Here is a 19872-nt window from a genome sequence, read left to right on the forward strand (position 1 = left end):
CAAAATACCGAAAATCGGGAAATATCGTCCTATGGGGGCTATATTACAACGTGGAGCTATATAAACAATTTATGGTAGAAATGTTTCTTTGCCTCTGGAAACACAAAATACAAAGTTACAACCGATTCTGTTGTCAAATGGGACTAATACATTCAAAATATATTAAAATGAAGCCTACCACATACGTCAATCCGTTCGGACGCTAGAGTGATTTCCACAGACGGACGGACATGGCTATATCGATGTAGAATTTCACGCTGATCAAGAATATACATATATAGTTTTGTGGGGTCTACAATGATTATTTCGAGTAGTTACAAACGGAGTGACGAACTTAATATACCCCCATCCTATGGTGGAGGGTATAAAAATTACGTGTTTAATATTGTGCGGATTGGAAGTGCATGAAATGACATGTTTACTGGACAAAATGTACGAAATATCAAGTGTTTTCCGTGGAGCATATCTTTAAAACCTATAAGAATATTGTTTTGCTGCCTTATTTTTTTATTATATATTTTATGGAGAAAAAATTATTGTTGTGTATCATAAAGTGCTAATATCTGCTATAAGTAGCATACCCACCTGCATTTTTCCTATCATTAACATAGTTGTAGCTGAAAACAACCGCAAACAAAATTAATGCTCAAAAATTTGTTAAATGGTATTAAAATCTGCTGCAATTTCGGGCTTTAGACTAACGATAAAAATTTACCTCATAGAAATAATGGCCTTTGACTTCTCATATGTTTCGACAAAATCCGCTTCAAATAATTTGGTGTCGATTTAACCCAGTTCTTTCGTCTGTCTGGCTCGAGCGCATGATAACTCTCGAACAGATTAACCGAACTTTAATTCCCACAAGTCTACCTTTGTCGAAGGTCCAAATCGATTTCTTCGAGACATATATTAAATTCGAATATGGATTATATCTGTTCACTCCTTAAGGTACCTCCCATACAAAATTTCAATATCCGATTTCAACGAAACTTTTAACATCCTAAAATTATTTCCGGACGTACATATGTATATCAACTACAAAGAGGGTCTATATGGGACAACATCTTCGGATACTTCCCTCGCACAATTTCAAAATAAGTGCAATATAATGGCTGTTCGAGAATCTATTGAACATGTTTGCCAATGCTACTCCTTGCGGTCTTGTTTACAGCGATATTCTATTTTTCGTGGGTAAGTCGATGCTTCCTGACATAACGGTTCAAAAGCTCTAAATCTTACCAATGCCAACTAAAATTACGGATTGACACGATAACTATAAAAAGGAATGACTTCCAAAGTTAGGTCCACTTCCAAAATGGACCATTCTTACAGGTATCTTCTCCCCAAAAGTGCAAAACTTTTGCGCTCTTATCGAAGTCAAATTTATGATACAACATAAACATTTATTCGTGAAGTTTTATACCCAAATGTTTCGATATTTTTGTCGGAAAGTGTATACATCCAAAAAAGACAACGAAATTCTGAAAGTCCCTGACTACACAATTTTTAGGACAGAGATATTGGTTATGAAGCCCGTATTCCATCTGTCTATAGATTAAAGTCTATACTTTTATGACTGATTCTTTTTTTCTTGTTTTCGAGAAAACAAAAGTTATGAATTTTCATAATTTGGTGCCGACAGAAGTGCATAATCTTTGGTCATAGTCCTTGGAAAGTTTTAAATGTCATCGATTTCACAAACATCTAATCGTATAATTAAGGTAGAAATAAGGCGGAACAACCATTGGGATATCAGATGGAGTTTTTCCGACTTAACTTATTTTGTAAGGGCAAAAATTTTGCCGAGCCCGAATGTGGGTTTCGTAGTCTCAATCAGTACTGCGTGTAGAATTCGGAGTAAATGAATCGTTCTAAATGTCTGTTCCAGAACCTTCAAGAATCTACAGATTTTTACTACTGAAAATGAGAAGATTCTTGCAGCACTGGAACAGACCATAAATTTAATTTTCTGAATTTTTCAGTTGCATGGACTCTATAACTTCTGGTAAAATAGTAAAGTTTTCGTGTTTTTATCACATAAAAGAATATTATTTTCTTACAACAGCTGGCAATGTTTGATTGGAAATGTTCGGTAGAAGTCTACTCTGCACTCGGGCATTCGAGTTATTTTTTTTTTGAGTTATTTATTTCAATTAATTAATGATATACAAATAACATTAATAGGTTTTTTAGATAGATCTTCATATCGGCATCAGTCCTCGCGGTAAAATGTGTCTAATTGATAACTTAATAAGGCAAAAGTAACACAAAACTTTTTTAATTGGACTATGTACTTTGAAGAATAAGAATTATTGTAAATCTTTGAAATAGAATCGAAAATGCCAAAAAAGAGCTACTGTGGTTAAAAATTGTGGGACACACCAAAACGTGAACCTACATGTGTAATATTCATTTGAAAGATTTTTTATTTATTGCGTCAATTCTGTTGGAGAATTTGGTTAAAAACTTCAAAATACCAGGCGGGGGACTATACTGAACGTATTATGATATGCTGCATTTTACTCTGTTCCAAACTTAAATGTATCTATAATATTGTAAACTCTCTCTATTAAAATTATATACTTTGTGTCAACATTTCATATAAAATCATGGGATGTTGTGGAACAATGGTTTTTATTATTATTCCGGCAAATGACGACAACTAAACTTGAATCCCAACTGTAGACCTCTCTCTTAATGCAAATTACATCAGAGTAGAGGTAAGATAATAGAACTTCCGTCTAACATATAAATGGGTTCCTTTAGTGTTGGTTTGTTTGTAAAGAACTACATTTACCTTCCATGCTACAAAATGTCGCAATCATTATAATAAAGTTTCCAAATTTATGTAAAGAAAGATTGGCCTCAAGCTCAAATAAAGTCTTTCTTTACATAAAAAAATTAATGTCAAAATTTTGGTACAATATCTGGCAACTCTGATAGCTATGACATGGACTGTTTTAAAAATATATTAATGTTTGTTTCATTCGAACGCGATTTTCTTAAGAATAGCTTCAATAGTCGGAACATTTGACTAATATTTTTTGTTGTGGGTACAACCTATATTTTAAGTGCAAGTAAATATATTCAAAATATCGCGAAACTAATACGTATAGCAAAATATTATAGTGGATTTTGAAGGAGGAGGTAATAGCTTAATTTTTTTTTAAATAGCGTTTTAGCGTGTTGTGGAATTCTATTTAACTGCATATTTTCATAGTGTATTTTGTAATGCCAATTCGATCATGTATGTATTGCCCACCTCGGCAATAATTTTTTCAAAGTAGGGTTTAAGGTTATTCAGTATTAAAATCAGCTTCCATCTAGTGCCAGACCAATATTGGGGGCCGGTGACTAAAGCTGCCCTAGAATAGGGTTTCTATGGATATATTAGCGTATAACTCTGTTATCTGATCACGTCAATTAACATAATGGGTATCAGTGGCAATATGAGGAAATCTTCTTTCAAATTTGTCTTACGTTGGCGGTACGTGCCTTCCAGGAAGAACGCTATAAGATCTATATTAAAAATTTTAATTTTTTCAGACAATAATGTTGGTTTTTTTTAATCCGCTTAATTGGTTGGATTTTTTGTTGTTTTGGAGATTGTTTTGTTTCCCCAAGCCTTTTTTTGCATCATAAGGAAATCGGGACCTTTGTTCATATCATTTTGTATTAACAGCATAAAATAATTCTTACCGTATACCCCCTCCAGAGCGGAAAGGGGGAGAGAGGAGACGCATTGGCTTGATTTTTGCTCTCTAAATATTTTTGGCCACTTTCTCTATACAAGTGGATCCACTGTGCATTGGTCCATTTGGTAAAGATAAGGGTATTTCGATATTTTTTTCAAAGCAAATTTTAACTTCTTGAAGAAACATGGCCGTCTGTCCATAATAAAATAAGGAAAAACGTTTTATGTTTCCTGCAATGATGGTGTATGCATGTGCTATATCTCTGGTTTGTTTCGAGTATATTATCTTATGTATGTCATATACTTTTAAAAGGAATTGCGTGAAAAACTAGTGCTCAAAGGTAGTGGTATAGGGTATCCCATGGTAAGCCCCGTCCAACTATAGCCCTCTCTTACATATTTTTCGTTTACGATGATGGTATTGCTTTAGTTTATTTCGCTGTTTATCTCCTTAGAAATTTATCTTTATTCAGCCATGACCTATGTGGTCATAAAATGAATACAAGGTTACATAGAATTTCTTATGGCAATTTCTTTCATACAAATTAAAAACAAAGACGGTTGTTGCTATTTCATTATGATGCAAAGTATACTTTAGCAATAAAATGTCCTGCGATTTTATTATGTTTTCAATTTTAATAATATTTCCCCCAAAGAATACGAATTTACAATGTTGGCTTCCATTGTATGTAGTAACGCGTCAAAATTAAAATTACATTTTCACAGTATCTTCGCAAGTAATTGGCTTTTGTAGTAAGAGGTATTTTACTTTGTGATCTCTGAAATATGGCCTTAAGTTATACAATGTGACTAGCCAATGTAGAAATTAATAATTAAATTATATTAAAAGTTATTATTTTGTGTAAAGACAGACGTGTTTATGTAAAACAAACAGGTGTGGCATAGCCCAAAAACTTTTTTGTTTACAGGAAATTATAATTTTTGGAGAAAACAAGAAGAGAAACTGGAGATTAAACAACTTTCTCACTTTATGTCGACACAATAAAATTTTACTTACCATTTATTGATTCCGGTTCTTTAAAACTTATACTATAACACTGTGTGTAATTCTTTGAGTCATGTTTTATTAACCATATTCTGACTCCACAGTGTGATAGAACACCAAAAACGGGAAAACACTGTCTCGCCGTTTTTCCCTATCTCATCAACTTTCGCGGTTATATGCCTCCAAAGGTTTGAGGCTTTGATGTAAAATGGGTCATTTAATCAGGACTATATCTTCCAAACCGTTAGGAAATTTGAATTTATCTCAGAGGCAATGTTGTAGCTCTTGTCTTAAAGAACAAAAATTTTGAACTCATATAATCCATCAAACTTCATCTGCAAGGTCAAAATCGCCATGGTCAAATTTCTTTTAAAATTGTTTCTCTAGTTATGTTATACAGCTATTAAACCAATCAAATTGGAAGCAAACAACCAACTACAAAAATGTGCCTCAGATCTCAATAAACATCTTTCTAGAATTTACGAGCAAATGTGATTTGTATCCTGTTTTCTCTGGTTCTTGCCCACAGATACTAAACTGTACAATATTCAAGAAAACAACCAACTACAATAATGTAGCAAAGATATCAGCAAACAATTTTCTGGAACATACGAAATGTCTATGACCGGTTCTTAAATGTGAAAATAACAAAACACTTTTGAAAATTTTCGATTTTTATACTTTTTCTCCGATTCCGGTCCGCAGATACCGAATCGCCCAAAAATTAAGGATACCGTCAACCACAAAAATGTACCTAAGGTTTCAATAAACAACTTTTTAGAACATATGAATGATTCTTAGGGCTGAAATTCACGAAAAATTAAATTATTTTTAGCATTCCCCCAGCTCAGGTTTGGAAATAACAAACTGTTAAAAACTCAAGGAAATTTGAAAGGTTTGTTATTTACAGACCTGAACAGGAAAGAATGATCTAAAATAATCGAATTTTAAGCTTGAAGAATCGTTTCTAGAATCTTCATTTGTTCTAGAATCTTGTTTGTTGAAATCTAAGGTACATTTTTGTAGTTGACTGTATCTTTAATTTTTGGGCGGTTGCGTATCTTTGGACCAGAGTCGGAGAAAAAAGTATAAAAATTGGATATTTTCAAAAGATTTTTGCTATTTTTACCATTAAGAACCGTTCGTAGACATTTTTCATGTTCCAGAAAGTTGTTTATTGATGCCTCTTCTACATTATTGTAGGTGGTTGTTTTCTTGAATATTGAACGGTTTAGTATCTGTGGACCAGAATCAGAGAAAACAGGATATAAATCACATTTGCTTTGCTATTTTGACCTTTAAAAACCGTCTATACAGAGTTCGTATATTCTAGAAAGATGTTTAATGAGATCTGAGGTACATTTTTGTAGTTGGTTGTTTGCTTCAAATTTGATCGGTTTGAAAGCTGTATAACAAAACTTAAGAAAAAATTTTAAAAGAAATTTGACAATAGCGATTTTGACCCTGCAGATGAAGTTTGATGGACTATATGTGTTCACAATTTTTGTTCTTTAAGACAAGAGCTACAACTTTGCTCCTGAGATAAATCCAAATTTTCTAACGGTTTAGAAGATATAGTCCTGACTAAATGGGCCTTTTTACATCAAAGCTTCAAACTTTTGGATGCCTATCACCGCGAAAGTTGATGAGATACGAAAAAACGGCAAGACACGTGTCCTCTCTTTTTTGGTCTTCTATCACGCTGCGGTGTCAGAATATGGTTAATAATTTTCGTGTTGCACAGTGTAATTTAATTTTATCTATACTGTGAAATAATATTCTTTTGTTTTGTGATGAAATATCGTTAAGAATTAGTAATTTTTTATGGTAGAATAATCTTTGGCTTCTTTGACTAACATAGTTAGCGAATAAAACTAATTTTTCCTTTATGATATACAAACACTGTATGTAGTTGAAACTCGTAGCCAACTGCTTTACAAATGTTCGTATTTCTTCAGCTTTTACAACTTTTTCACACAAATATAATGGCTTCTTCTTCTCTCCTCACAATTATCATTTAATGTATTTAAAAGTTGAATAATTTAATGGCCAGAACATTTTACAGCTGGACTATTAATATTAATTTTTAATATAAAATTCACAACACTTGCAAACGATTAACATCTATTAATGCTGTAAAAGGACAAACAGAAATATGTAAAGAATTTTTACAGTTGACACGTGTTGATATGAACGTATAAAGGAAATATTACATTTGTTAAAAATAAATAAAACAAACGCTAAATTTGTACGTATGTATTACTTACTTACTTAGTTGGCCCATTACAGAACATATGTTCCATAGACCGAACTAAGAAAAGATCTCCATTCCTCTCTGTTTTTTCGCTTGACTTTTTGGAATACCGCGCCTTTCCATTTCTTCATCCACTTGTTTGCTCCATCGAAGCTTAGGCCTGCCGATTCTGCGTGCACCGCCATGTGGCATGTATTCATACGCCTTTTTAGAGGGTTCATCATCGCTCATTCTCATGATATGGCCTAGCCAACGCAATCGTTGCATCTCGATACGTTTAACTATATTCATGTCTTTGTATAGCTGATAGAGCTCGTGGTTCATACGACGTCGATATTCACCGTCAACGCAAATCGGCCCGTAGATCTTTCGAAGAATTTTCCTCTCAAACACACCAAGCACTGCCTTATCTGCTTGCGCAAGTACCCATGCTTCGGAGCCATACATTAGCACGGGTAGTATCAGCGTTTTGTATAGTGTTATTTTTGTTTGACGAGATGTGGCTTTGTTTTTAAATTGCTTACTTAGACCATAGTAGCATCTGTTGGCCAATACAATTCTTCTTCTTATTTCACAACTGATGTTGTTTGTTGTGTATATGGCAGTGCCGAGGTAGACGAAGTCTTTAACTACCTCAAAATTGTAGGTACCAACCTCCACAGTTGGTCCGAGCTCTATGGACGCTTTGCGCGTCGACACCATCAATTTGGTCTTTTCGCCGTTTACCGCCAGACCCACTTTCGCAGATTCTGCTTCGACCTTCCTACAGGTATCAGTTACTTCCTTTACTGATCGTCCCATGATGTCTATGTCATCAACATAGGCGAGTAACATGTGGCTGTTGGTGTAAATTGTGCCATTTCTTTTGACATTTGCATCTCGTATTACCTTTTCCAGCAAAATGTTGAATAGGTCACATGAAAGGCTGTCTCCTTGTCTGAAACCTCTTTTGGTACAAAATTCTTCGGAGAGGTTCTTTCCAATTTTAACTGAGGACCTAGTATCAGTTAAAGTCATCTTACAAAGCCGGATGAGCTTTGCGGGATACCAAATTCAGACATTGCGTGGAATACCTTTGATCGGAGGGGACTGTCGAATGCTGCTTTATAATCGATAAAAAGGTGAAATATGTTGATCTGCATCTCTTGGGTCTTCTCTAGGATTTGCCGCAGGGTAAATATCTGGTCAATGGTGGACTTGCCAGGTCTAAAGCCACATTGGTATGGTTCAATTATTTCGTTGACCATTGGCTTTATTCGTTCGCACAATATCCCTGACACTATCTTATAGGCAATAGGGAGAAGACTTATGCCCCTATAGTTTGAGCATACAGTCTTATCTCCTTTCTTGTGGACGGGACATAGGATGCTCAGGTTCCAATCGTCGGGTACGCGTTCTTCCTGCTAGATGGTGCTAACTAGCTGATGCATACACCTTATCAGCGCGTCGCCTCCGGTTTTAAACAGCTCGGCTGGTAAGCCATCGGCTCCTGCTGCTTTATTATTCTTCAGCCGGTTGATTGCTGTTTTTACCTCATCTTGGCCGGGCGGTATACATTCTATACCATCTTCTGGGATTGGATCTGTGGTATCATCGTCTTCGCTACTATTGGATACCAGCAGATTGGAGAAATGTTCCTTCCATATCCTGAGCACGCTATCTGTATCTGTTACCAGATTACCTTGCTGGTCTCTACAGGAGGATGTGCCTGTACCAAAGCCATCTGTTTGATGTTTCACTCCTTGGTAGAATTTTCGGACTTCATTCTGGCTCCTGTACATCTCGATTTTTTCACACTCCCGCTTTTCCATTTCTCTCTTTTTCTTGCGGAAAAGACGTTTCTCTTCTCTCCTTTTCTCCCGATATCTCTCTCGCGCGCTACGCGTTGCTACTGATTGCAAAGTAGCTCTATATGCCGCATTTTTCTCTTCGGTAGCAGCGCGACACTCCTGGTCATACCATGAATTCCTTTGTGGAGGTCTCTGGAATCCAAGTATGGATTTTGCGGCTGTTTGCATGGAGTGGGCAATATGTTGCCATTGTGTTGTTATGTTATCAGGACAAGGAGTGCTCGCGTTAAGCAATTGGGCTAGTTGAGTGGAATATGCTGTGGCTATCTGTTGTGTATGCAGCCTATCAATGTCCAACTTCCGCGTTGAGTCTGTTCGTGCTTTATTTGCAACGTTTAGACGGGTACGTACCTTTGCTGCTACAAGGTAGTGGTCCGAATCAATGTTTGCGCCTCGGAACGATCGTACATCTAACACGCTGGATGAATATCTTCCATCTATTACAACATGATCAATTTGATTACTTGTTCTTTGATCTGGAGACAGCCAGGTGCCCTTATGAATATCGAGATGATTAAATCTGGTACTGCTAACTACCATGTTTTTTGCAGCTGCAAAGTCTATCAGCCTCATACCATTGTCAGATGTTTCACTGTGGAGACTGAATTTCCCGACTGTTGGGCCAAAGATATTCTCCTTTCCAATTTTGGCATTAAAATCGCCTAGAATGATTTTAATGTCATGGGCAGGGCAACGGTCATATGTTTCTTCTAAGCGCTCGTAAAATATATCTTTGGTCTGTTCGTCCTTTTCTTCAGTGGGAGCATATGCACAAATAAAGCTGGTGTTGAAGAATTTTGCTTTTAATCGAATTGTAGCGAGTCTTTCATTCACTGGGGTGAAGCTGGATACCAGATGTTTTAGTCTCCGACTAACTACGAATCCGCAACCAAACTCATGCTTTACGCCATGGCAGCTAGAATTCAGTGCGTCACCTTTAGGTGTTGTTGTGACGCCTTTCCCAGTCCATCGTATTTCCTGTATGGCTGTAATATCGGCCTTGTATTTTTCAAGTACGTCTGCCAATGCGAAGACTGCACCTTCTCTATAAAGAGTGCGAACATTCCAGGTGCAGATTCGTAGATCATGGTCCTTAAAACGTTTGCGGGGTTCGTCAACTTTAGAGGGGTTTGCTTTTCTTTTCTTTCGTTTTTTCATAGTAGGATGTTTTTTCTAGGGGAGGGTTACTAACCCGACGCCCAAACTCAAGTTTTTAACGTTCTTATAGGTGAACGCGCGGCACATGTTAGCTCACTACCTTTAACGGGCGTTAATGGCAGTTCCCCAGGTGACACCACGGGGAGGTCAGTGTCCACTTGAGATGAAAGAGGGACCAAGATAAATCCTGGGATTTGCCATGTAAAGCCGGTCAAGACCGTTGCTTGGTATCATTCATCCCCTACGTCACGTATGTATAATGAATAATAATAATGAACGTGACGTTCAATTTATTTCCAAGAAAGCAATTTTAGAAATTAGTTTCTCGTTTGACCGCATTTCAAGGAAGAAATTGTTTGATCATTATACATTCATATACATATGCACATATGTTCATAAAATTAATGGTATATAGGATTTAATATTGAGTCTGGGAGTTCTATCAGAATCTGTATATACAGATCTAATTATTGTGGGTATATTTCAGACTCGTTGCAACAACCAAAGGAGGATTAAGCGTTTTTATACAATCCATTATGGAATATGGAGAATACACTTGAAATATATTACAACACTAAGTCGAAGATTTTTTCAAATGGTTTGGGCCTTGTCCCATTTAAGGCGGACATGCCACCTCTTGCAACACAGGGTAGAATAATTTTTGGATTCCTGACTAGCATAGTTATAGTGTAGAACTAATCCTTCGTTTGTGATATACTCTAAGATTAATTAAAACTCGAAGCCAATAAAATGAGCACTGCTTTACAAATTTTCGTATTTCTTCAGCATTTACAACTTTTTCACAACAAATGTAATGGCTTCTTCTTCTCTCCTCACAATTATCACTTAATGTCTTTAAAAGTTTAATAATTTAATGACCAGAACATTTTACAGCTGGACTATTAATATTAATTTTTAATATAAAATTCACAACACTTGCAAACGATTAACATCTATTAATGCTAAAAGGACCAACAGAATTTTTACAGTTGACACGTGTTGATATCAACGTATAAAGGAGATGTTACATTTGTTACAGTAAATAAAACAAACGCTAACTTTGTGTGTATGTATAATGAATAATAAACGTGAAGTTCAATTTATTTCCATGAAAGCAATTATAGAAATTAGTTTCTCGTTTGACTGCATTTCAAGGAAGAAATTGTTTGATCATATACATATGTAAATATGTTCATAAAATTAATGGTATATGGGATTTAATATTGAGTCTGGGAGTTCTATCAGAATCTGTATATACAGATCTAATTATTGTGGGTATATTTCAGACTCGTTGCAACAACCAAAGGAGGATTAAGCGTTTTTATACAATCTATTATGGAATATGGAGAATACACTTGAAATATATTACAACACTATGTCGAGGATTTTTTCAAATGGTATGGGCCTTGTCCCATTTAAGGCGGACATGCCACCTCTTGCAACACAGTGCCTCCGTAATTAAATATTAATTCTTTATTAATTTCCCGGTAAAACTGTAACAGAAATCGGCATTAATTTGGCGTTAATTAAATTTTTGGATCCGTTGCAATTTGCAATATTTTGTGTTCAGTTGCTCTTTGTTATGTACAGAGAGTTTTCAATAAGTTGTTGCTGTACTTTGTAGTTGGATAGGATAACAACAATATTGACTGAATATCATTAAATATTGTAGTCTTATATGTTTTATTTGGCTGTTCTTTTGATTTAAATTTGTTTTTTGGGGCATGTTAGTGTCATTTCCCATGGTCCGGAGAAAACATAATAATACCCTCAATCAAAATATTTCCCCTACATAAACATTTAAATTGTAAAATACTCATTCGGAAAGTGCATTAGTATCAACAGTTCTTATGTTTGCCGTATAATAAAAAAGTTAAACAACCGTATATTGGTAAACACAATACTCGTATATCCTGGTGTAAACCCCTTGAGGCTGTCGGCACATTGTGGCAAATTTCATAAAAACTAAAATAACATGACAGTACTTATAAGCTCCAACAAACTTATAAAGTATATAAAATCTTACACTAAATCGATATATTTACATTTAATATTTATTGTAGAAAAGGAAGATCAAGAACATGTTTTCTTTTTAGTCTCCTAACTTTAGTCATTGCTATCATCAAGAAGGGTTATAGCTAAAATATTCGGATGGTAACTTAGTCTATTAAGGTAGTTGATACTGTGCCTCGAAATTTCATTTATAATTTTGGGTATACCTAAATCTCGGTGAATGTTGTTATTATTGACAAACAAAGGGGCGTTCGTGATAGTTCGAAGTGTTTTAGACAAAACATTTAGCCAAAACATTTTCTTGTCTTAATATTTAGTTGTTCTCTTTTTTTGCTTAATGTGATGTTTCCAATTAAGACGCCTGTCGATATGAAGTCCAAGATACTTGGCGCTGTTTGCTGATGGAATTGTGACTCCATTAAATGTTACAGATGAGCAATCTCCCTTTTTAAAGTATAAGTAACGTGAACAGATTTGTCAGCATTTATATTTATCTTCCACTTTTACACCAGTTGTCTATAATGTTTAGCTGACATTGAATTTTAACCGATGCTTCAGTTGGCGAAGTATCTGTTGCCAAAATTGCCGTATCGTCAGCGTAAGTTGCAATAGTGACATCATTGTTTGTTGGCATATCAGATGTGAATAGAGTATATAAAGTAGGTCCCAGCACGCTGCCTTGTGGTACACCCGATTTAATTTCGCCTATATCGGAGTCTTCATCGTTAATGCTGACAAAAAATGTTCTTTCATTTAAGTACGATTTAAGTAGAAGGTAGAATGGTGTTGGTAAGTTGAGTTTCAGTTTAAATAACAGACCACAGTGCAATACCTTGTCAAAAGCGTGTTTAACATCAAGAAAAACAGAAGAGCAGTATTGTTTAACTTCAAGGCAATTTCTTATCACATTTATAACCCTGTGACATTGCTCAGGTGTACCATGACTGTTACGAAAGCCAAATTGATGATCGGGTAATATGTTAATTGACTCCAGTACAGGAAGCAATCTTTTTAGGAAAAGTCGTTCTAACAACTTAGATAAAATTGGTAATACGCTGATGGGTCTATATGAGGTTATCATATTTTCCGGTTTGTTGGGTTTTAATATCATGATAATTTTTGCACATTTCCAAAGCGTAGGGAAATGTGACAATCTTAAAATCGAATTGAACAAAACCGTCATATAAACGTATCCTTTTTTTGGCAACGCCTTGATAACGCTGGAATCAATGAGATCTAATCCGGGAGATTTTTTAGAATTTAGCTTCTTAACTTCATTAATAACTTCCTGTATTCGGAAAGGTTTTATTGGAAAATCCATTGGGCAGGGAACATCTTGAAAGTTCATAATATCTATATCATCCTGAGTCTGAGATAATGATGCAGAAGAAAATATTTGTTCTAAGTATGTCTTAAAAGCAGTAGTTTTGCTATTGTCAGACCTGCACCAAACGCCATGCTGGTCTTTTATGCTTATGTTTCTTTTTTTGGGATGTCTCAGATATTTAGTAGCTTTGTATAGGTTAACCTCATTGTTGTTTGATGGAATTAAATTAGTCAGGAAGTTGTTTATTCGTTCATTTTTCTGGCCTTTAAGAATATATTTTAATTGATTTGTAGCTCTATTTAGTGTACTTTTATCTGAAGGACTCCTTGTTCTGTGCCAAATTTTACGCAGACGTCTTTTCTTGGCAATAAGTTGTGAATCTCAAATGATATTTAATAGCTGGATATATTTTTAATTGATTCTTGTGGCGTAGATTGAAAAGCTGCTTCGTGTAATAGTTTAGTAAATTCTTCTACGGCATAATCTAATTCCATATCAGACTTTATTTTTATATTCAAATCTAAGTGTTCATCAATATATCTTTGTAACATTTGCCGATCTGTTCTTTTAGTGAAGATTTTGCGGTTTGAGTTGAGCCTACATGTTGAGGTCCGGAAGTTTAGTATTATTGGACTGTGATCGGAACTCAGGTCGTCCTTGGCTACTATATCTAAATAGGTCTGTGATATACCTTTATATACAAAGAAATCCATAAGATCGGGTAGTTTGGCGGGATCAGAAGGCCAATAAGTTGGACTTCCAGTCGACATAATATTATATTGGTTATTATTTACACATTTGTATAACTCATTTCCTTTTGGGTTTGTTGTTCTGGAGCCCCACCACGGATGTTTGGCGTTAAAGTCGCCTCCCACTATAAATTTATTGCCAAGTGCTCTGAAGAAGTTTTCAAATTTGTCACACTTAATATTATATCTAGGTGGAAAATACACAGAGTATATAGAGATAGGACAGTTGTCACATACAATTTTTATTCCAGCGGCTTGTAGATACGGTTCTGCAATAGGCTCAGCAATTTCATATTTTATAGTTGATTTGATCAAGATAGCAGCACCACCGTGATCTTTATCTTCTGGGTGGTTTGTTGTTATAACGTCATACTTTTGTATGTTGCAGTGCGATTTATTGGTTAGATGAGACTCAGATATTAACATTATGTCAATATAATATTCGTTTAAGAATATTTCTAATTCATTTAAGTATTTTAGAATGCCATTTGCATTCCATTCGGCTATTACAAGATTTACTTGCATATTTTAGTCATGAGCATAGACATCATGTTGATCAACGTGTTTGTTAGCTCAATCTGTTTATTGAGCATCGCTTCGATTTTTTTTTTTTTTTTTTGAAAAATTGAATTATCTGATGATTGATTACCTCGAATAACTTGAGAATAACTGCAGCCATCTTGCATTGGTGAATGTTATTGGGTTTATTATAAGAAGTTGTGTTATAATATTCCTGGCTGTTATTATGTACATGTCTATTCACACTGTACCTTTTGCTCATTAAATTTTTATAAATTAAGCAGCCTTTGTAATTGGCTGTGTGATTACTTTTGCAGTGTACACATGTTGGTGGAGTTTCTTCATTTTTCTTACAATCCGTTGTAGGGTGGTTTAAACCACACTTGACACATCGAAATTCTCTCCTACAATACGTTTTTGTATGACCATAGTCTTGGCATCTGAAACACTGGGCAATCTCGTAAATTTTTTTGGGTGGTTCGACTTGAATTATAGCTGAGCCAAATGATTTGATATTGAATATCTCTTTATTATTGTCACTAGGGTCTAGATCAACATGAACATAGGTAGCGGTTTTTTAGTAGTTCTACTGACAATGTTTCTCACATTTCTGACTTGGTGTCCTAAGCTTAAAAGCATTGCTTTGATATCTGACAAACTAGTTGTGTGATGGAGATTTTTAATCACTGCTCTAAAGGCTCTTTCGCTTTTCAATTGAAACGTATGATATTTAATATTACATTCGTCTAGATACTTGATGACTGTACGATATGAATCAACTGTTTTAATGCTTAAGGTTCCATCTCGTAAGGATTTGTAATAGAATTCAGAATTTTTAACTACTTTGCATAAGCTTGATACCATTTTCCCAATGTCTGCAACATCTGGGATAAATATTGGTGATGGCTTAGGTGCTGATTGTTGATTATTATTAATATTATTATCATCATTGTTTTCATCAGTGATTAGAGCATCGAATCTATTGCTGGTTGTAGCAGTTTCTTCATAGTGAGCACGTTTTTGTTCAAATATTTTAGGTGACCTTGTATTTTTTCTCTTCATTGGTACCTGTTGCCAGTCGTTGTTGTTTTGGTTCATTATCACTGCTATCAGAACTGCTAGTGTCGCTTAGCTTGGGGTTGTCCACATTCATTGCCATGTTCTTGCCGTGGGTTCGAATTGTGCGTACAATGTACGCACAATTCGTGTGTTAATTGTTATTGCTTTTACAATTTGCAAATCCGTTTATTACCGCGCTAATCTCTTTGTTTTTGTTTTGTTTTTATGACTTCAATTTTTTTTTTCAAATAGAATTATTGTTGTAAAGAGATGATGTACCGACGAAATGATGTTTAACTTACAATACGTCTTTCACCGTGCGCAGTCAAAGCAAGACTATATGGATAAATAAATCAGTTTTTTTTTAGTTTTTGTTATTAAATCTTATTTTGAATATTATTTATTAAAATAAAATAAAAAATTCATATTCGGTCGTTTAAACTGTATAAAACATTGAATTTTCTACCAGTGTTTCATAAATTGTCTTCCTTTGGGTAAGACAACGATTTCTTGAGCAGTGTATAACTTTTCAAATTGTCTTCAAAACTTCTTCTGCGAACTAATCTTGGGCGTATATCGGATAAGAGCCCCAACTAGTTCTTGGAAGTTCCTACTCGCATTATTTTTAACGTTTGCATAAACGTTATTAACCAAGTGAGCCGATATCCTCAAGGGGGTTTACACCAGGATGTATTGTGTTTACCAATATTCGGTTGTTTAACTTTTTCATTATTCGGCAAACAAAAGAACGGTTGATACTAATCCACTTTCCGAATGAATATTTTACAATTATATTTTTTACTAGCAAGTGCCCGCTACTTCGTTAGCGGAGAATTCACACCAATATAAAGGAGGATAATAAATAAATAAATTAAAATGCAGAGTATAGCTTCACCCTTCCTATTTTACAAATTATTTAACCAGTAAAGTACGACAGTTTAAGGTATTACCACATATTCTTTCGGTAATTACCGAAATTATAAGCATTTTAATTTTACCGACACTTGTCGGTAACTCACAAAATTAGTTTGTGAATCGCACTACTGAACAGATTTCATTACACATTTGTTTTAAAATAGTTGTTTGGTGGATAGAATATACGGAATCGGGAGAATATATGGGAGCTATATCCAAATCTCAACCTATTCTCGTCAAAAGCAATGGCTATAGTCCTTTGGTCAAAATTGCGACCATCATAAATTTTAACCCAGATAGGATAATAAATGCGACAAAAGTGCATTAACGGATGGACGGGCACGTATAAATGGACTCAGAATGTGATGCTATGTAGATCATCGAAAGGAACCATTGACCTATTTCGTTTCCTTTTGCATGTTACATACAAATTCACAAATTGATAATACCCCTTAAGCTACTTTGCTTCATCAAAAAAGTCATCCCAATGAGCAGTGGGAAAACAAATATGATCGGGAACTTTGTTTCGCAACTATTTCTTAAACTGGGAAAGAAAGGCAATTCAAAACATATTGCACCATTCATCAGTCTTCGAATCTAAACAAAACCAAATGATAAATTTGCTGATCTCTACAATTTTATCGTAGTTTGCGTTCGATCACCACAAAAAATATTTTAACTGATATTTTTCCTCATAAACCATTGTTTTGTTTTGACACATTGTGTGCGCAATGTAAAATAAAGTGGACTTCAATAAGAGCGCTGTTGAAAGATATTGTTTTTTAATTCGTTATAGGGAGGTTATTTTGTGTGGGGAATATAACTTGTGCTTAAAAAAACTTCTTTATAGAGAAGTATTCGTTATAGGGAAGTTCGTTATATAGAGGTTAAAATAGGTGAGCATGGACTGAAAAAAACTGTGTTTTCAATATTTCTTCGTTATAGAGAAAAATTCGTTATTGAGTTCGTTATAGAGAAGTTCGCGCCATACTTTTTGGGTCCCCTCGTAATAATACAACATAATGTTCGTCTCATTAGAAAATATAACGTCATCAAAGTACTTTAAAGGGCTTGAAATCTTCTCTGTAGAAAATTCGTTTCCCTATATTTTACGGGGAGAGCAGTGGTTCTTCCTATCCCTTCGTGATAATGCTTTTCTGACTTTTTCACGTAACGCACATATTCCAAAATCGTTTTCAATTACAAAACCAAAATTGATTCTTGGTTTGTGGTCTATTATTGATTTCCTAAACTCTACATTTCTATATACCAAGAACGCCATAATAATTCTTAATTGCAAACAGAACAACTCAATTAAAAACACTATTTTTAAAACATCTTCTACTAACAAAAACTGTATGGGGTTAGTTTTTGACGGAATCGACATCCTCAGATGTAAAAGAAAATCTTGCAATTTTTCTCAAAGTCGACTTCGAAAAATGTTGGTATTTTGGTTTGAGTCTGCTGACAGCACTCAACATGAGTAATCCTTTGTCTATACACTTCATTTGTCTATGCCCTTACCATAACTCCGAACTTTACAGTATGTATTGCATATTTATTATCCAGGGCTGTGAGAGGGTTGCGCCATATATTTTGGGTTCCGTCGTAATAGTGCAACATAATTTTCATCTCATCAGAAATATAACGTCATCAAAGTACTTTAACGGGCTTGAAATCTTCTTAGTAGCAAATCTGATTCGTTCCTTTATATTTAGCGGGGAGAGAACTTTTTCCTAACCCTTCGTGATGAATACTTGTTATGTAATACGTTTCTGCCTTTTTCACGTAACACACATACTCCAAAATCGTTTTCAATTACAGAACCAATCTTTTGTCTCTGGTTTGGGACCTATTATTGATTTCATTAATTATTTAGCCATTTCTTCAAATTACAGATTTCGAAATTGAAATTGAATAGTTATGATTGTACATCTCCATATACGATAAAATTCTTAATTGCAAATAAATCGTTGTAATATGCACAATTTTATTGCACTTTCATTGATTTTGCAAACATTTAGTTATTACCAAAAAGTCAATTCCATACAGTTTTAGTAGTTGTTATTTCTGGCCGATTTCTGAATTTATTCCCTAATGTTGTCTTCAACATCGTCATTTGTTCAACAAACCCAACATTATTTATTGAAAAAATTTTTGTTTTAATTTTAAATTGAAAATCAAAATTTTTACAAATGCATCGTTTGTAATCATTTTTTTCTAACTGGATTTTAACGAATGAAAATCTTTTGTGCGACACCTGTTATGTGAAAACAAAATCAGGATCGGTTTGTATTTTTTGCGTAATTGTCTTTCTATTATTTAGTGGTTTACGATAAAATAAGTGCGCCTAGAAGTAAAACTACAAAATTTGAAATTATGTGTGATCTCTTACGATATCAAGTAGTTATAGCATTGTTTAATTTGACACATGTCTTGCAGAGGGCCAACTAAGTGAATAAGTACGTAATAGTAATGGAAAATAAGGATTTTTTGTTGTTGTTATTTTTTGTGGTTCCAGGACGATTTTCTAAAACCCGGCCTTATCTCGCACATTTGCATCAACAGTGACCCACTGATAAAATTTCAAGCTCCTAGCTTTAGCCGTTTTGGCTGGGCGTTGATGATGAGTCAGTCAGTCAGTCAGTCAATCACTTATCACCAAGCTCATTTATATATATAGATAAGGGAACATTTTTCATTTTAAGGCATATTATGATATTTTCCCCCGACCATGGGAAAAATGATAGGAGATGGCAATCCTGTTAGGAAAACAAATGCAAATTCTTCAAGAAAAAAAGACACTAAAATGCCAAAAACAACAAATTTTAGTCCAAACTACAGCTAATTAAAACCGATAAGACTACAATTGTTAATAATATTTTGTTGTTGCTTTTGTTTTGCACTCCCCACTCTATAGGATCAGTCAATATTGTTGTTGTTGCAATCCCATTCAACTACAAAATACAAAAACAACGTGTTGAATGCTCTCTGAACCTAACAAAGAACAACTAAATTCAAAATATTACATACAAAAAAATAGTAAAGGACCAAAAATTTAATTAAAGCGAAATCCTCGATTTGTTGATTTTGATATGCGCACACTGTATATCCAGGTTTAAGTGTAGCCGGTATTGCACAATTTTATGAATTTTCGAGGTTTTTGGTTTTGGTCACATTTTCGAACCGATATTTCTGTTGTGTAATATTGTGTGTTGCCAGAAGTTCAAAAGCTCCATTCCGGAAATTGTAAATATTGATCCATGTTTTGGAGAGAACTACCATGACGCCTCATATGAGCTCTTTTTGATGGTAGTATTATCAGTTC

At 34.6% G+C, this 19872-nt stretch overlaps 1 protein-coding gene across 3 annotated transcripts in view; it reads right to left on the reverse strand.

Annotated features, from left to right (window-relative positions):
• The window catches only part of dcma (decima), a 316154-nt gene that overhangs the window by 175051 nt on the left and 121231 nt on the right, over positions 1-19872 (reverse strand). The window contains exons 1-2 of one of the 3 annotated variants that reach the window (XM_073966101.1): positions 6558-6611; positions 4713-4752 (exon numbers count right to left, since the gene is read on the reverse strand). The exons of 1 other annotated variant lie outside the window; for it this stretch is intronic. In XM_073966101.1, the coding sequence (XP_073822202.1) occupies positions 4713-4715 (3 nt within the window). In that variant the 5' untranslated portion in view covers positions 4716-4752; positions 6558-6611. Of the gene's footprint in view, positions 1-4712; positions 4765-6557; positions 6612-19872 lie in introns of those variants that run through there. One more of the 3 variants, XM_073966100.1, reaches the window with a different exon arrangement.

Source organism: Musca autumnalis, unplaced genomic scaffold (genome assembly GCF_047663935.1).
Source record: "Musca autumnalis isolate F117 unplaced genomic scaffold, ASM4766393v1 scaffold_2, whole genome shotgun sequence".
Taxonomy (NCBI): Eukaryota; Metazoa; Arthropoda; class Insecta; order Diptera; family Muscidae; genus Musca; species Musca autumnalis.